This window comes from Homalodisca vitripennis, chromosome 2, assembly GCF_021130785.1.
Source record: "Homalodisca vitripennis isolate AUS2020 chromosome 2, UT_GWSS_2.1, whole genome shotgun sequence".
Taxonomy (NCBI): domain Eukaryota; kingdom Metazoa; phylum Arthropoda; class Insecta; order Hemiptera; family Cicadellidae; genus Homalodisca; species Homalodisca vitripennis.
In genome coordinates, this window is record NC_060208.1 from 137,154,723 (window position 1) to 137,172,757 (window position 18,035).

General features: G+C 33.4%; 1 protein-coding gene across 5 annotated transcripts in view; it reads right to left on the bottom strand.

Moving 5' to 3' along the window:
- LOC124354771 (cilia- and flagella-associated protein 161-like) overlaps window positions 1-18,035 on the bottom strand; it is a 77,339-nt gene that overhangs the window by 30,618 nt on the left and 28,686 nt on the right. Inside the window, exons 1-5 of one of the 5 annotated variants that reach the window (XR_006921708.1) lie at window positions 6,891-7,674; window positions 2,527-2,616; window positions 1,339-1,556; window positions 541-629; window positions 128-289 (exon numbers count right to left, since the gene is read on the bottom strand). Coding sequence is in view for 3 of the 5 variants with exons in the window: in XM_046805468.1 (XP_046661424.1) it covers window positions 128-289; window positions 545-629; window positions 1,339-1,556; window positions 2,527-2,616; window positions 6,891-7,019 (684 nt within the window). In the remaining 2 variants the exon portion in view is untranslated. Of the gene's footprint in view, window positions 1-100; window positions 290-540; window positions 630-1,338; window positions 1,557-2,526; window positions 2,617-6,890; window positions 7,675-18,035 lie in introns of those variants that run through there. The other 4 variants (XR_006921709.1, XM_046805468.1, XM_046805467.1 and 1 more) reach the window with 4 other exon arrangements.

Below are 18,035 nucleotides of genomic sequence, written 5' to 3' on the forward strand. Positions count from 1 at the left end.
CTCCTGCAGTATTATATTTTTTAAGAGATAAGAAGAACAGGGAAACGGTATTTCCTCTTTAGAAGATATTATATAAACATAAGTATATGTAGTACTTAACAGTGATCTAAGGAGCTACTGCACTAACAGGCACAGGCATGTCCCAGAGGTCCTCGCGGGTTGCGTGGTCCAGAGGAACCACCCTCCAGAGGCTGTAGATGTTCTTGTAGCTGCTGAGACGCAGTAGAGGATGCTTGGAGCGGCCGAGTATCGAGTGAAGATGCGGCACTTCGGACTCGACAAACAGGGGCTGAAACGCAATTTCGTGGAATTCAGATCATAGATTTTGGTCTTGCGGTTTACCCAATAATTACACCATCATTAGGCCAAAATCTCACTTCAACACTTAACTACTAACTCATTGTGAGTGCTTTGCCAATTAGTTTAAATTTGCACTACTGCCTAAATGCTAATGAGATAAACATCAGAGATTCCAGTACCGATGAAGTAACAAATGTACCCACTACTTAAATGTTATTACAATTATATACGTGTACTTACTAACCAAACCATAAGGCGATTCAAAAGTACCCAGAGCGAAAGGCTCGCCGTATTTCAGAATATCTCCCTCTCTGCATCTGGTATCTGGACTGAAACACAAAATACATATTCTATGAATTTAACAACATATAACCCAAAAATCAGTGCCTAAAGACTTATTTTTAGTCATAAATAATATTATTGACTTATTCATTTTCTTCAAGTAATTTATTACTCAAACTTCAGTAATAAACTATTTTCACTGTACTGTTATAAAATAGAGCTAAGTATATACATTCATAAGTCTCGCTCGAGCACAGTTCACTAAGTCATCCTAGAGACTACTATTGACTGCACATACAAAAACACGAGTGACTTCTTTTTACGTGGGTTGGGAGACGTCCAACGACGGATGATGCTTGTAAAATCATCCGTCTCTACCAAAAAAACTCAAAAGTAACCCAAAAAAGTAATCCCTCATTCTGTGGCGAACGCCATTCAACAACAGTTTTTAAGAAAATCCTGATTTCTCTGAGTAAAATATTTAAATAGTGATTTTTCTATAGGAAATTATTAGTATTGCTCGCTAAAGAACTACGACGCTATTTCGAAAACTTTAATTCATAAAAACAGCTAAACCTAGTACCAATTTCTTCTTACTATCGTTTAAAAACTGTTGGAGAGGAACTTATGCTCTGAACTTGACTTACTATTGAGCCACTAAAATTAAGCGTAAAACGTCAATCGCGTCCGTTGGGATTCCTGAAGGAAGCAGTTAAACTCAGCTCTGAATACGTCTATGGCATACTACAGACTTGCCTGCTGACTCTGAAACAATTTCGGACACACGGGGTGGAGTGTGGAGAGGCGCTGACTAAGGAACCGTCCTGGAAGTGCTGGCAGGTGTCGACCTCCTGGACACCCACGACTCCGGCGAGTACGAGACCCTGGGGGGCACGAGAGTGGCAGAGTCCGGGAGCCAACACCTGGCAGGGGTCCCCGAACTTGACGTAATCACCGGGCAATAACAAGGAGACCTGCAGTGAATGAATAACACAACAGTTAAACAGTTGTTGGCTGAGCATTAACGAGGCCCTAAACTGGTGCCGCTGAAAAATTTCATTTCTCCCACACAAAAAACCAAAGGATTTTTTCTCACACGATATCTTGAAAACGAACTGGATACTTTTGTATTATCCGGAGGCCACTATTTATGGAAGAGTTTTTCTTATCGGAGACCTAAAAAAATACACTGTTAAAAGTAACAGGCTTTAATTTACCTGCTGTGAAAATGACATGTCATTATGACGATCAGTTCTTATTTTCTACCTCCCAAAAGGAAGGCAGAATTTGGGTACTATCTCGAGGATTATTTTACTTTTTCGCCAGAATTCCGGTGTGCCATACTAATGACCAGGGGCATTTCCAATCGAAACTTTCTCAACCTCAGATCATTCAAGTCCCAGATCGTCGACCTTCCTGCCGTCAGATCACGGTCTTTGGCGCAATCCCGCACTTCTGGCGAAATGAGAAAAACATCCCTTGAGATAGTACCTAAATTCAAGATCAGATTGGTGATTGCTCATTAACTTTTACATTTACAATACGTACGTGTGTAATTTTACACTTATATGGCCTAATAACAATAGTAGGTAGGGACGGACTGGCTTCATTCTCGCCGATATCGCTTCCTTTTGGGAGGCAGAAAACGAACCGATCGTCATAAGTTAAACATATTCTGTTATTCTAACACTGTATTTTTTAGGTTGTAGGTAAGAAAATCTCTTCCATAAATGTTGGCCTCCGGACAACACTAAACTACTAATACTATAATAATAATTTTATTAGAACAGATTGAATGAATAAAATGATTACAGCTACTTGCCATTTTTATGAGTTACAACAACAGAAACTTGCAGTTTTGTGAACTGATATATGCTCTATTCTACAAGTGCCAAGTCCTAATACATAACATTAACTATGTTAAACACAGATTGATATACTTACCTCTTTCAATAAATTCGAGATTGTCGCTCTCGTCTTTTGAACACGAAGCTCTCCTCTTTCCTTTTGTCTTAGAAAGTACTTCATTTTCTCCTGTAAATAAAGAAAATATATCTCTTAATAATGTAAATGCGAACTGAAAAATTCTAAAAGCCAACATGATTATGCCATACGAATAGTGTTTCTACAAAGGAAACAACATATCATCACGCAATGCAAGTTAGAAGAACTTTACAAGGTTTGTAAAACTAATTTTACTATTCACTATTTATATATATATATATATATATATATTTGGGATCACAAATGTTTTTCAGTTTTTGACCACGAATGTAAAGTCTATTTTCAATGATTGTTACACATATATTACAGCAGACTGGAAATTTAACAAAGGCCAGCTTACTATGTTAATTTTAAAAATAAATTAAAAACGCATTTCATACGTAACAACCCGATTTAGGTCCTTTTCAAATCATTGCTAATTACGTAAAGAACGTATTTCAAAACATAAATTAGGAAAACATAAAAAACTTCATTGGAAATTACCAATTCTTATAACTAACACAATATTGATAGCTAAAGAAGTAAGAAGGTATTATAATACTAACTTATTGTTTAGTATTTATTGATTGCATTTATGTTCACTTGGAAAGGAGGGAACTTTGCGTGTACCTGGAGCAGTAACTTTAAAGTTTATTCGAAACAACGAATGTCTCCATCACCTGTATCTCAAGACCTGACCTCGTCTATCGTGTAGAACACGTTTCTTTCTATTCCCGTGTTCAACTAATAACTGATTTGATCAAACATTTACAATGAGGTGTCAAAACTGGACTGAACATTCCCTTCCCAGTTTATATGTTAAAAACCAAAGAACGAGCTTTGAGGGATAACCTCAAAGGTCATTCACGTGGCCCTCCTTCAGAATGCCGCTATTAACTTCTGTGTCCAGATGTCTAGAAGGTGTATGAAGTTTAAGTAACGTGTCACTTTTGGTTAATACTGTAATCTCTTCTCTATTTTCTGCCTTCATTAGATGTTGATCTACCTCTTTTTCAAATTGAACGATCTTAGACAACCTGTGTTGTATCAATCACATTGTCAATCTATATGGCTCTAAATTGAACAGATTATATATAAAGTATGTATATTATAAAATATAAATAAATAAACACTTACGTACAAACAGCTGTTATTATATGCGTATTTTGCAACATTTTAAAATGATTGTATTATTTTTTATAATATACTAGCAATTTCCCGCGGCTTCGCACGCAATTTCCTGTTGAAAAACAGTACACTATATTCACTTATTATTTTTCTGTCACATTCTAAACATTCCTGAGATAATGATAGTCGTTCTTTCGTGAGCCTATTGGACGCATTATGAAGGTATGTACCATATTTCCTGCCTTTATCTTTCGTGGTTTTTGCTAGGTGTTGATAAGTTATTCAGTACAATTAATTTATATGGATGAATCTCGATAAACTAATTAGGTTATAAAGAACAACATTCGGTATGTTAAAATTAATTTTCTCTTTACGATGTTTCCAGTATTATTAATGGAGTTTGCCTTGTGCTCCGATCAAGAAAATGTATCAACGAAAACCAATTTCGATCATAAAGCGTCTTCTTTCGGCTCTTTTCATTTACCTTCGATCTAACCAAATTCGATTACCTTACGTTCAAACATTCATGGCTTTGTACAATGAGGTGGTTTTATAACAGCGTTTAATAGTATTTTCATTGCATTAGATAGTTTATTGATCATTGGTGCAATCTAAATGTAAAATTAGGCAATAACTTCTTCTATGCAATCTGCATTACACTACTGATCAAGAACTTTACAATTAATTATAATTTCATAATGTTAAATGTAAACAAATGTTACAGCCTCTTTAATGAACTTTAGCTGAAAGTGTTAACAGCTGTTAAACATCAGTTCACTTTGTATTACGTGTCGTACTGTAGTGCAGTCTGTCGGATCCAATTAAAAACACTCCAAAATAAACAACTACTTACAAATGAAAAATTAATTAAAAAAACATTTTCCACTGGACCAAATTGTGAATCTAAACCATTCTCGAATTCCATTGAAAACACACAAATATATATATATATATATATATATATATTTCTTGTGCTCGACTGAACTCCTCCTAAACGACTGGACCGATTTTGATGAAATTGTTTGTGTGTTTTCAATGGAATTCGAGAATGGTTTAGATTCACAATTTGGTCCAGTGGAAAATGTTTTTTTAATTAATTTTTCATTTGTAAGTAGTTGTTTATTTTGGAGTGTTTTTTATTGGATCCGGCAGACTGCACTACAGTACGACACGTAATACAAAGTGAACTGATGTTTAACAGCTGTTAACACTTTCAGCTAAAGTTCATTAAAGAGGCTGTAACATTTGTTTACATTTAACATTATGAAATTATAATTGTAAAGTTCTTGATATATATAAAAATATAGTGTTTACGATCTCTCCAGTAATATTTTCTGGATTTGTTCTGCCGGGTCAAGGAACAAGGGAAGCAAAAATATAATATAAACATGAATCAGAAATTCTTAGTTTGACGTTTACATATTTTTAGACTATTTTTTTTATTTTAGAAACCTGTAACGATGACAAATGTAAATTTTGCATAAATATTTTTCTTGCAGTCTTAAACCAAGAGAAAAATGAATATTATATAACCACATCAAGTTTAAAGATGGCTGGTGTTTGGAGTTTTTAAAGCTTAATAACGTAAAACCTAATATTATGAGAATATGGAATTAATAATAAAGTTAATATTTTCAAGATAAAATATTCCTTCCGACTTACTAAGAAGAAAGGTAGATTTGACATGTGGATCCATAACTGGATGAGAGGATTATTATTACTACTATAGATGGCACTTAAGAATTTAATGTTACGAGAGTGTGTATATTAAACTATAACCTTACAATTGTTGTGCAGATCATTCCGAAATATTTGCACGTGAGTTCTGAATTTAAATGAAAACCATGGGTTCAAATTATTAAATTTAGAACATCTGCTGAGAAAGAAGTAGCGATCCCTTCATAAATTGTAGGGCTACCCCTACCAAAATGATTATTTTTCTACTCTCGTTTTTTCTCAATTGTTATTAAAATTTGATTCTAAATTACTCGCGATTGCACACACAATTTTCTAAAATCGAAGTCTTTATAATACTTATTAAAAACACTTTTGATCAATAATATGGAGGATAAACATAAGAAGGCGTATATCAGGTACTTTCTTATAACATATTAGCACTGTTGGAGCATTTATAATTTGAATTAATTATATTTCTAACGCCACAGCTGAAGCTGCATTGTTGCCCCCTAGAAGCTATGTACAAATACTGTTTAGGCTATGTTCCAAGTTCGGTCTGAATCTATTAAGAACTACGGTAGTTATCGTGTCCATTTATTCCCCCCATGCTGTATACTATACGAGGGTGCAGCATAGGAAGCTCCTACCGCACCCCACTTACAAACAGCCTTCCCCAACAAGAGATATGCTGCGTTTCCAAACTATTTTTCCGCCGGACAGACACAGAGCTTGACTCAGTGACGTTATCAATACTTAACATTGGCGCTCCTAAACAATATGAGAGCTGTTAATCGTATTCTATATTAAAAGCCATAAAATAATCAGAAGCATGAGACATTAAGACAAAAATAAGTTTACTAGGTCAAAATTTAAAGTAGTTATATCAATATTTTTACTTGGTAAATCTATACCACCCTCTATATTTTTATGTAAATCATATAATAACTTTCTTCCTGTAATATTTTTCACCATTTTTTTGTTTTGGATTATGGGGATTATGATCGGAGATAATCCAAAAATCTCCTGGATATTCCGTCAAAAGGACGATAGCGACGGGCTGATTTCAATAAAATTTAAATAATCAGTTTTAAAAAGGAAAAAATAAGATAAGCATTATAATTTACAATAACAATCTTTATTTCTAACCTAAAAATAATACTTTTTACCTAAAATTTCACACTGTTACATTAATGAGTATTTTAACACTGTAATAAATATGTATTGAAATCTTTAATACGATTACAGTGGTGGAATTTTCTAAACAATTTGACAATTATAATAATACTTTCATACGATTTTAGTATAAATTTTGTATGCTTTAAGAATTTGTACCTCATTTTGGGAACCTACCATTACTCATCTCCACCTTATATAATAATATATGGACAAGCTATATTAAAATACTGTAAACTAACTAATCAAAGGTTCCATTGGGTGACTTTATAAACTATCTTGTCTTTTGATAAATAATTTATGATAAATTTATTATTCCTCCCCTCCTTCTCTACCTTATTACTTACCTCTTGCAAGAAAAGTTCCTCGCTCCAGTTTCCCATACGGACTCTGGAGCAGTACCTGGCTCCGATCTCTTCTGACTCTCGCTTCTTCCACCTGTCACCCTCGTCTCCAACCATGTTCTTCACCGACATTCTGCTCCTGCCCGACGGGTCGATCCACGCTAAAGGTTACTGACAGAGCAATAAATAAAGTAAGAAAACAGCCGGGTTACCCGTCTCGTTGCCGGGTTACCATTTAACACGGCCGTTTGTGTGTTTGTTTATTGTTTTCACTGACTGGCGTGTTAATTCAACAGGTGTTATTATTACCATCTGTGGGGAGATCAGGCGGTCCCCTCAAGTGGTATCGATTTAACACTCGAAAGTCAGATACAAATAGTCTTTTATATGTTTCTGGCGTGATTTCCTGTAGAGACGGGGCACGTCACGGTTCGTTTGTTAACTAAATGATGTTTATAATGTTGTAATCTGATGTATCCAGTGGCGTAGCTAGGATTGGGAATAGGGAGGGGTTTTCAAGGGGTTGTACATATAAACAATCTGGGAATAAACCCAGCTACATTCCGTGTTTGTGAGTAATAAATTCGCTGGTTGACAAGTGTCTCGTGTTATAGTGCTAATACTTTTTACTTCTTTGTTTTATTTGGGATCCCGTATAAAACTTGCCCCCATAAACCTCTCTTCGCTGCAGACACTGGACGAACCAACACATTTTCGTGGCTTTGTGAAATTACTTAATGAAAAGTTCGACTTTAAAGCCTGTAGTTTTACTCAACATTTTTTAATAAGCAGCAATATTTTGTGTGTGTGTGTGTGTGTGTGTGTGTGTGTGTGTGTGTGTGTGTGTGTGTGTGTGTGTGTGTGTGTGTGTGTGTGTGTGTGTGTATGTGTGTGTGTGTGTGTGTGTGTAAAAGCTGGATATGTTCATCTCGAACTTAAAATGGGTAATTTTATTTCCCCTTGACATCCAAGGTGAAAGAATAACAATTAAAAAATAACTTTGTTATAAGTCTGTGACGATCAGAGAATCAGTAAACAGAAAGACTTTGACATAAATTGAGAAAGAAAAAACTTTCTTTGAAATTGTTATCATTGGAACTTACAGGACCAGTGGCTATCGGAAATGGCGTTTCAAGCAGAATAATAAACACTAATTTAAGTTATAGTTTAATTTGAACCAGCATTTTACTACATTGAATAATGATTGTTCAATAACAAATCATAAAAATTTAAATTGTGTCAGTGTTACAGTTCTTTATTGGGTTTTGAATATGTAAAAAATGTAACTAGTTAAAAACAAAATAAGGGTTTTCTTTCTGTTATGCCAAATTATTGATAGAGTCGTTGAATATTTAAAACAGATTTTTATCATTTTAAACGGCTATGCTGCATATTTATGAAATGTGTATAAGTCTACATAATTATAATTATTTCTAGTATTTGAATAATCAACAATAGGCATATAATTTAAAATAAAAAAATGTAATTGTTGTACCAATGAACATGTACAGTACAAACTTAACTATACATCTTTTAGTAACTACATACTGTATGAATTTTATTATTTACCATTACCCTGTTTCGTGTAGTACAGTTTACGAAATTATTTGATTAATATAGCCTACTTCCTATCAGCCAAATTATTAATATGACGCCTGATAGTTCAGTTGTGGAAGTCCATTCGTGAAAGTATATAGTCGATACTTTAATTTGTGTATTATAAATTAAATCTTAATCAACATTTATGAAAGCATAGAAACTATACTCTGCATTCGATAGGTGTAGAAATATTGAGTTAGATTTTATTTCCAGTATGTAACTGAGTAAACTATATTTTATCATATATGAAATACATGCAGTACAAACGCAGTATTACAAGCAATAACAAAAACAAAGGCGAATGATAAAACAAGTTTTTAAGTTTACGCTTAAAAGAAAATTATATGACTGTAGAATATTATGTGGGCGAGGCAGACCACCCGTGCGGTATGTAACTCTATAGCTGTTGCACGAATCTAATTTATCCTACTAATTTGAAGTTACAAAATCCAACGAAATTACGAGATTCTCAACTTTTAAATACCTCCAGAAAGCATAATATAAACTGTACAGTATGGGGGTTAGGGGTGTTTTTTCAGAAATGTTCAAATATACAGATTGGATATATAAATTTAAAGGTGTATTTACAATGAACATTATCTTTAACCATATCTACTAACTGTATCAATTTTTTGATATACCCTTAAAATTAAGTACCTACTGTGCTAAACTAACTAAACATGAAACAGCACTAAATGTTTTTCTAAGCTAATTATGAGTTATAGTTTAATTTAAATGATAGTGTGGTAGGAACAATTTTGATGGTAGTGGAGAGTAAAGAAGCTAATTATAAAAAATTATTACATAGCAATGTACATTTTATGTCAAATTGAAGATCCTCTTAAAAAACAATTTTGTATTTGAACCTTTTTTCTATGTCATACTGTTCAGAATAGCACCTGCAAGACATAATTACGTATATAAGATCACGAATTTTAACATATTATTTTTAATTAAACAAACATATTTTTATAATTAAACAAATGGGCTTTGTAGGGAGAACAGACAAAAATTATATCTATTTTGATTTTACATTAAGGTTTAATATTTTTCTAATAGTTTTCCATTGTACATACACATGCACAATCCCAGTGCACACTTGAACTAGAAAGGTGCGTTATACCACTCTCAACAGGCTTATCACTTCGAATGTAGGTGTATCTTTATCCGGCAAACAGATTTGGCTACCCTTAGTCAGTTAACTGGTGTTTGTTGTGAGAGACGTTTTTATTGTACTTTTTTCAAATGCCGTACACAGAATGACGCATTCTATATGCTAAAGGTGTTAATGTCTAATTCTTTCAAAATTACATGGCTTCTGCAAGGGTGTATGCCAAACAGTATCCAAATAGAGAACATCAATCGTGAATGGCCTTTTATAGACTTTCTAGTCGAGTTCGTGAAACAGGACAGATACAGCAATATATAAAAACGCTTGAAAAGCCCGTAAGAAGTAATACGGCCCCAGTATTACTGGCAGCAGTTCAACTAAATCCAAGGGTTTCTTCCAGAAACATAGCTCTTGATTCAGGTGTGAGCCAAAGGCCAGTGTTGAGGATCTTCAAAGGCAATACAATGCATCTGTAAGATTTCACTGCACCAAGAATTGCATAATGATGATTACCTCCAAATATTGAATTTTTGTTCGTGTGCGAGAGAGAACGATTACAACAAAATTTTCATAATGTCGGTTGCCGTTTTCATCTCCGGATGTTTATTATAGGATAAGCTCAAGCCCGTATTTAGACTCGTGCTATCCTGTACTCACGCAAAGGGCGCCAAGATATGGGGGCAGTAAATTTAAAATTTAGTTTTTCATATTTATAATAAAATATTTACAAGGCATTAAAATAATGATAGTACGTTTTGTTATATTGCACATGATTCTTGCCATTATAAGTTGTCTGAATATAGGCGGCGCACCGAACTAACATTTATATGCCTATCAACACATATCGTTTCAGAGGGAATTCTACGTCACCGCCACGCCGCCGCCTGCCCCTTCACTACTCTTGGATAAAAAAAAGTATAGATACCTCAGTTTGAACATTAATCACAACTATCTAATAAAACTACAATAACGGGAGTTATATTTCAGTTTTGATTGTTTATTTTTGTGTTTTAACATATAAATAAATAAAAAAGTAACGGTTTTGGCATTTTGGCAAGTAAATTTGAACATTCCTAACTCGGAAACTTGTGATCCAATTCAACCAAATAAAATATACCCATTTGATTGCCACAGGTATTTTCCGAAGGCATATTCATAAAGTGCCAGGCTGTTTTTCGCATATTTGTAAGCTTTTGGGAAAAAGTCTGTTGTAACATAACTACCAAACAGATTTCCATCATTTTGTTATTGTTTTTTTTCTTATTAAATGCAGAATATGATACATATCATTAAAAATAAAATTTGATTAATACCGTACAAATATAAAAATTTCAGTATTTATAAAGTGTTTTACTGTGTAAATTTTTTTTGTGTAGGTAATGATGTAGTTTTCACAACAAATTTAATAAAGCATCAATATAACACAAATAAATATGATTCGTAAATGTAGAAACAAATACTTGCTAAAATGTCTACATAAAAGTTTACATTTACTAAATAATAACCCTAATAATATTTCCACTGAAAATTCACGTTTTTCGCTTGGACACAACTCAAATAACGACATTAATTTTGTAAATAAATACAGTAAAATACTGTATAAGTTACTATTTTATTTTGTATTTACTCAAATGCTTGGGTTATCGGCACATAAACAACAAGAAAGGCCGTTACGCAACACGGTACTCGCTACGTCGCGTGACTGGAAGACAGAATCATCGCACAGGTACTTCGGTAGTATCATAGCCCACTATTTTTGGACAAGTTTTCCTCATCAGAGATCAAAATAAACTTCATTATATGTTCCTTCTTCCATAATGAATCGAAAAATACTCGATGAGTCATACTTCCTATTTCCAAATCGTCTCCAAATAGACACACGAATGACCTGACATTTTCGAATAATGAAACGCTGTTCTTATAGTTTTTTATTTCATTGATTGTCTTAATAACTTGTAAATTTCAAAATAGGTTAAATAAAGTCAGTTCTTTTTAATACTGTAATTTATTTTGTCCCCGATAAGGAAAACTCGTCCAAAAATAGTGGCTTCTTGATAAGTACCCAAACACAAGTTTCACAGATAAAATAGTAGAGAAACAACATAAAACTCGTATTTATTGATAGTTTGGAACCTATTGAATACAGCTGTCTGGTTATTTGACCAAAATAATCTTGTGCTATATAAAATATTATCAAAATACGAAACGTCAAAATTGGCGACGCTGGCACTTTATGCACTTTTCGTACCGTCAAAATTAGCGACGCTGTGGCACTCAAAGGGGTGGGTACTAGTGTAATATTTTTGATTACCTATGTAGTTTTAGAATTATACGAACAAAAGTTGTTATCAAATCACCATCTTAACTTTTATTCTTGACCGAGTGCTAAAAAAGTCAGCATTAGCCTACTTATGGAGCTCTAAAAGTCAGATCTTGGGCGTGTAATTGTGTAAACCACTATTAAAACTTTCATTTTTAACACCGGTTTCATTGAAGGTAGTTTTTGTTAATTCACTGCGACCGACGCAGCAGCTGCTTGTTGGTACACGCAAACTGCTAGACTGCCGAGGGCGGTATTGTAACGATTATCAATTCAGTTTTGATTAAGTAATTTACGATTTTACCCACGTGCTAGCTGGAAAACCATTACTTAAGTAAACTAAATGTCATTTTTTATTTCAAAGAGGGACTTTTTATATCCAACAATTATTTTTATTTTTCACGGTAATTATTGTAATTGTCGTACTTATATAATCTTAAGAAAATGTAGAACTAAAAATATCTTAATACGTATCTTATATCTTAAAAATATAGCATTTTATTTCCATGTTCCAAACTTTAAAACTAATACTGGTTATTAAAGAAATGTCATCGTTGTTTATATAAAACTACAAAGTAAAATATATGTTAAATCATAGCTCGGTCATGTGTGTATAAGGTGTTAATTAATGCACATGTTACAGCAAGAATTGACTAATCGAACCTGTTACGCTTCAAAGAGATTTTAATATCGGAGGCGCTGGTATCAAAACTTGTGATGCGATTATCGACTACTTTGTACAATCAACTAGTGACTAGTCAATACCTTCAAACATCGAAGAGACTAGTCGTAACAACTAGTCGACTAGTTTGGCAAAAATATGCTATTTTCTAAGTGTGCTGTCATGAAATAGAACCAAAAAAAATCTGTAGTCAGTTGGTTTGGCATAACGGGCATTTCTGTTTTTTGTCCTTTACTCGAACTGTAAAAGCAATGTAGAAGCAATTCCTATATGAATTATTTGTGAATATAATCACGTACGCACAAAGACACTTTTTGTTGTTATACATTGAATACAATATTTTTTAAAACAGGTAGGGTTAAAATAGTATTGTTGTATGTATGTATGTAGAATTTAACTGATTAAAATGCCTTCAATAGTTTGTAACTATTATGAGAGAAAAGAAAAGGGCAGCGTTATTTTTTAATTATTTCAAATTATTTTTGTGTGTCAATAGAACAAGTAACATGATGTTACATTTTGAGTAGGCACACTACGGTGTTATTTGGTGAAAGTTAACTACATATTAACTGTGTGCTATATTGCAAACATGAAACTAGTCGATTGGCATGTAGTAATTTGGTATAATATGATGTTTTTGATATTATGTGAATGCAATCATTATCAACAAATAATCATGTTTTAAACTAATAACTAATAAACTAGTTTTATATCTTGAATGTATAAATGACTTGTTGTGATACAAATAAATTCAATAATCGTCTTTGTATTAAATAGAGAAAACTAGTAAAATATAATTGTTTCAATCCAATATCACCTAGTTGGCTAGTTGATACATTACAACTAGCCAAGTCAAGCGACTAGTCGATTACTTTGGGTAGTAGATTAACCCCATTACTAACCAAAACCCTCCAATTTCTATTTTCATTACAACTGAGTTATCTATTCACTACAGTTTGAAATATATTTTACGTACCAAATCGTATAAAATATTGTCACAATGAGGCTTAGTGTCAAATTCTACCAAATTCGACCAGAGCACAAACCAAAATAACGATGTAATGTGCATAACATAACTCATTATGTTATGGCGTAAACCATGTTTGGTTTCAAACCGCGGCACATCCAAGTCAACTAATGAGAGTGCTCAGGTAAGTCATATTCTTTCTCATGATTTCCTTTTTTATTTCACTTTCAGCAAATTGATAAAAATTACACGGCGTGAAATTTTGAATTTAAGAGCCACAATTAAAAACTTTAATAATGGGAGTAGGAAATAATATTATTCTATGTTACAAGAAACAAAGTGTAAAAAAACATATTCATCGTAAAATTCAGTTTTCTTTCCATTTTCTTACGTTTAAAAATCAAATGTAAATTTATATAGACGAGTTATAAATTAAATATAAACATTTGAAAAGATGTTCGTACAAATTTAAAATGTTATTTATTACTTTTACCTTTAACGTAATTAGATAGGGTTTAAAATATCTTTCAAACATAAAGTAAAATCTAAATTTCAAACTACGGTAATATTATTTACGCAATTCACTGTATTTCCCAAGTTTATTTTCTTGTGTACCAGTTTATACAAGTGGTTTTTAAAACACATTTCAAAACGCACTCCATCCCAAGAACTTTTGGTTGCACCTCGATTCTATTCTAGAAATGTCCAAGGTTGTATTCCATAAATACTGAATGTAAAAACCAACTAAAGTAACTAAACAACAATTAAATATCGGCAGAAAATAACCGAAGTACTGTGCGTCAGGTATAGCATGACCAGTGGCCTTGAGATGCGCATAAGGCAAGGAGTTGAATAAAATGGTGAGGGAATAGAGCGGCTCAGTCAGTTGCGGTGCTGTTTCTAACGTACTTCGCTCTGCAAATTTGTATACTCGGCGCCATAAAAACATTATCTTGTGCAAATCCACGTGTAATAATGAGCTTTGGATTCATTACTTTCGTTGTTTTGTTTATTAAAAAGTTGTTATGGAAATTAATGTAAAGAGAAAAATAGGAAGTTGAAAGGTTATACACATTTAAACACGTAAAGTAATTTCAAATGTTTACCACTTTATAAAAAGTGAAGAGGAAACTAACACACTTATAAATTTGAAGAAAAGGTTCAACCGCGTGTTGTTCGAGCAACTGGAATTTCAGAAAACACGCTAAGACGTATTCTAAAGGAGGAAAAACAAACAATTATTCCAGTGGTTACTTTTTTAATACGCCAACAAAATTAGCACGTAAACAAACGAACCGGTAAACACATTAAAAGTAATCAGGACAATTTTGATTTAAGTGTAATTCGGGGAATAATTAATGATTAATTCCATCGACAACATGGAGAACGGTCTACATTGAAATCCTTTTTGAATATGTTAAGAGAGATGATATAAAGGGAAGTAAGTGGTTATTGATAACAATTTTACTGAAGTTAGGATTACGCTGGAAGAAATTTAACATGAACAAAAACATTTTAACTGATCGTTCGATATCAGCGAATTGCGTATAAAATGATTAAAAGGTTTAGCTAATTCCAGAAATGATACAAGGCAGATATTATACATGGATAAAACATATGTCCATTCTACACACACTAAACAAATGCTTGGACTTATGGTAGTACTTTGGGGCTAAAGACACTTTTAAGTAAAGGACAACGCCTTATAACTGTCCATGCAGGTAGAGAATTTTGTCTTTATTAAATTCTTGTGTTGCAAGCTTAGTAACAATGTCTTTGGCCTTAATAGCTGTTGGTGACGTAAAGGCATGTTGTTTGAAGCGAGCGTGTAAGAAATAAGTTACGAATTCCAGCTTCTTTACTGTGTTCTTATGTTTGTCAGCTTAGTAGCAATTCCATTTTGGAGACTTGTTACCATATCCAGCACATTTGAGAATACTAAACATATAGCTTATGCTTGATGTTAAGACAATTATTTGGATACTCTCGAAAGGTTTCAAAACTATGACTAATTCGGAGCATATTTACCAACGTTTTAGGGTTAAGTTCAAGTCAACTTCATCACTTAAAGCTAAATCAGTTTTTACTTCATCTTACAATACAACTAAGCGTTGCAACATTGCTAATATTGAGTTCCAGCTAATCGTAACGTATTGCACGAATTTCTTTGTTTACCTCCTCAGTTTTTCCATTACAAGATTGCTGCCTTAAAAAGCTACAATTTGGCTAGCCTTGTCCTGTGCAAAACTAATGGTCTTGAGATCATATTGTACAAAAAGTATCTTTTGTACCAAAAATGTTTCTAGTTGAGATTACCGGTACTTTCTGCCCCAATAATATTTTAAGTATTGTCGTTTACTACAACCAATACGTTTTCCGACATGTTGTAAGTATCAGTGACGCTGGGGATGGTTTTTGGCCAAAATATGACTTGTGTGGGACCCCTCAGGAGGTAAATAATCCAAAAGAACTGACTCGTTTATAATTAGTATTAAAAATGAGCTTTAAATGACAAATATCTCTCCATATTTGACAAGCTCCAACAGTCTGTTGAACAAACTCGTTCTGCTGTTGCCATCTTTCCCAGTACTTTAGTTTTGCATGCTTCATAAGCTGCAGGTATGTAGCTGTTTGCAATAACGTTTATACTAGGCAGTTCATAAGATGGTTTGAGCGTTTTACTATAAGCTTTAAAAACAACACCATCCACAATCTAAAAAGGTTGAAACTCTTGAGTAAAAAGCTTCAATAAACTGTGATCAATTTTATTTTCAATAACACCCATTTATTTAGCACGAATGGTTTGACTGATGGTTGACATTTAGTCTTAGAGTCAATTAAGCCAGATTTAGATATTGACTGCAAAGCATCACTACGATCAACATTCTATTGTTTGCAGACTGAATAGGCAGAATGTGTGGTACTAAGTGGTACCACTGTTTTGTTGGAAAAATATTTAATCAATTGTAGGACTTTTTCAAAATTTCAGCCTATTTTTCAAATTGTACCGCGATATAACATGCCCAGCCCACTATGGTCACACTTAGCTGTTTTATTAGTAAGGTCGATGATGCGAAATTAATTCCAAATAGGACTGTCTTTCTTTTGATCCATTACAGTAAATATAATAACTTACCACTTCGGAAACTAAAAAGTGAACAAAAAACGTGGAATAATAATAATACAATCATAAATTGTGCTCCTCTACTCACGTGTTACAACTCAAGTTAATATTGCACTCACAACATGAAACTCTAGTATTCATTTTATTCAAGTAGCAACAAGTCTATGTTGATTGATATCTGGCTTTGGTTCTCTTTTAAGCCTCAGCTTCAGCTATGTAGTCTTCGATGTACACTGGTTTACTTTAAAAGTACACATACTGTTTCGTGTCTATACATTATTCGCCCTCCCCGGGATTTGAACTCGTGATCTCTCAGTTAGAGAGCCGAAACTATAACAATTAGTTTACGGAGGAGGACTTCCTCTACTACCCTACATCAATCAGACGCAAGACATCAGCTTGGCGGTTCGGTTTCCGGTTGAATTTAAGACATTAGTGGCTTCTCCGCATCATATGTGCAGCGCGAGAGTGACAACTAATGCGAAACGTCAGGTGTCGTTGTTTTCGGCCATCCATATTTAGCCAGTCTCTTATTGAACAAAATTCTTCCCACAAAACCCAATCTTAGTAATTAGGAAATCAGAGCTGTATCGAGCTGACTGACAAAACAGTTTTACCTATGTTTTCTAGTCCGCTATTTTCTTCGAATTGTTTGTTCAAAAGTTTTATTTAAGTGTTTTTAATTATTGTTTTTAACTTTTTACCGTGTTTAGATTGTATTTGTTTGATTAATTCACAAGAATTCGTTCACACAAGAAATTTGATGTTCAATTCAAATATTGTAAACAAAGGCTTAACCTAAAATGTTTAAACCTACTCCTACCGCTATGACAGCCAGCCAGGCTAATGAATTGTTCCCGCTCGGACAAAGTTCGACGTTAGACATGAATGAAATGCTAACTGTTCCTCTTCCCGATAACAACAACGACTTCGTGAATCCAAAAAAGCGACATATTACTAAAACTGCAAATGCTTCTCCACCTCCTAAGAAGTACTACCTCGATGTGAGTGAGATTCATTCAAAAAACCGATTCAAGATACTTGAACCAACCCCTACCAATGTTGCAGATCATAGCTACTGTCTTCCTTCCTCACAACAAGGACATGAAATGGAACAAGGATCTCCTGATGATATAAAGAAAAATAAATCACGATCTAAGATCCCACCAATATTTTTTGCGTGACGTAAATAACCACCAAGAAATAATAAAAGATATTAAAGTGTAAATGTAAATATCAAGTTTCACAACTGAAATCAAAGCTAAATCGATCAAGATAAAAACCTAACAGAAATAAATGACTACAGGAAACTAACTAACTAACTTTTATGAAACAAATCAAGTAA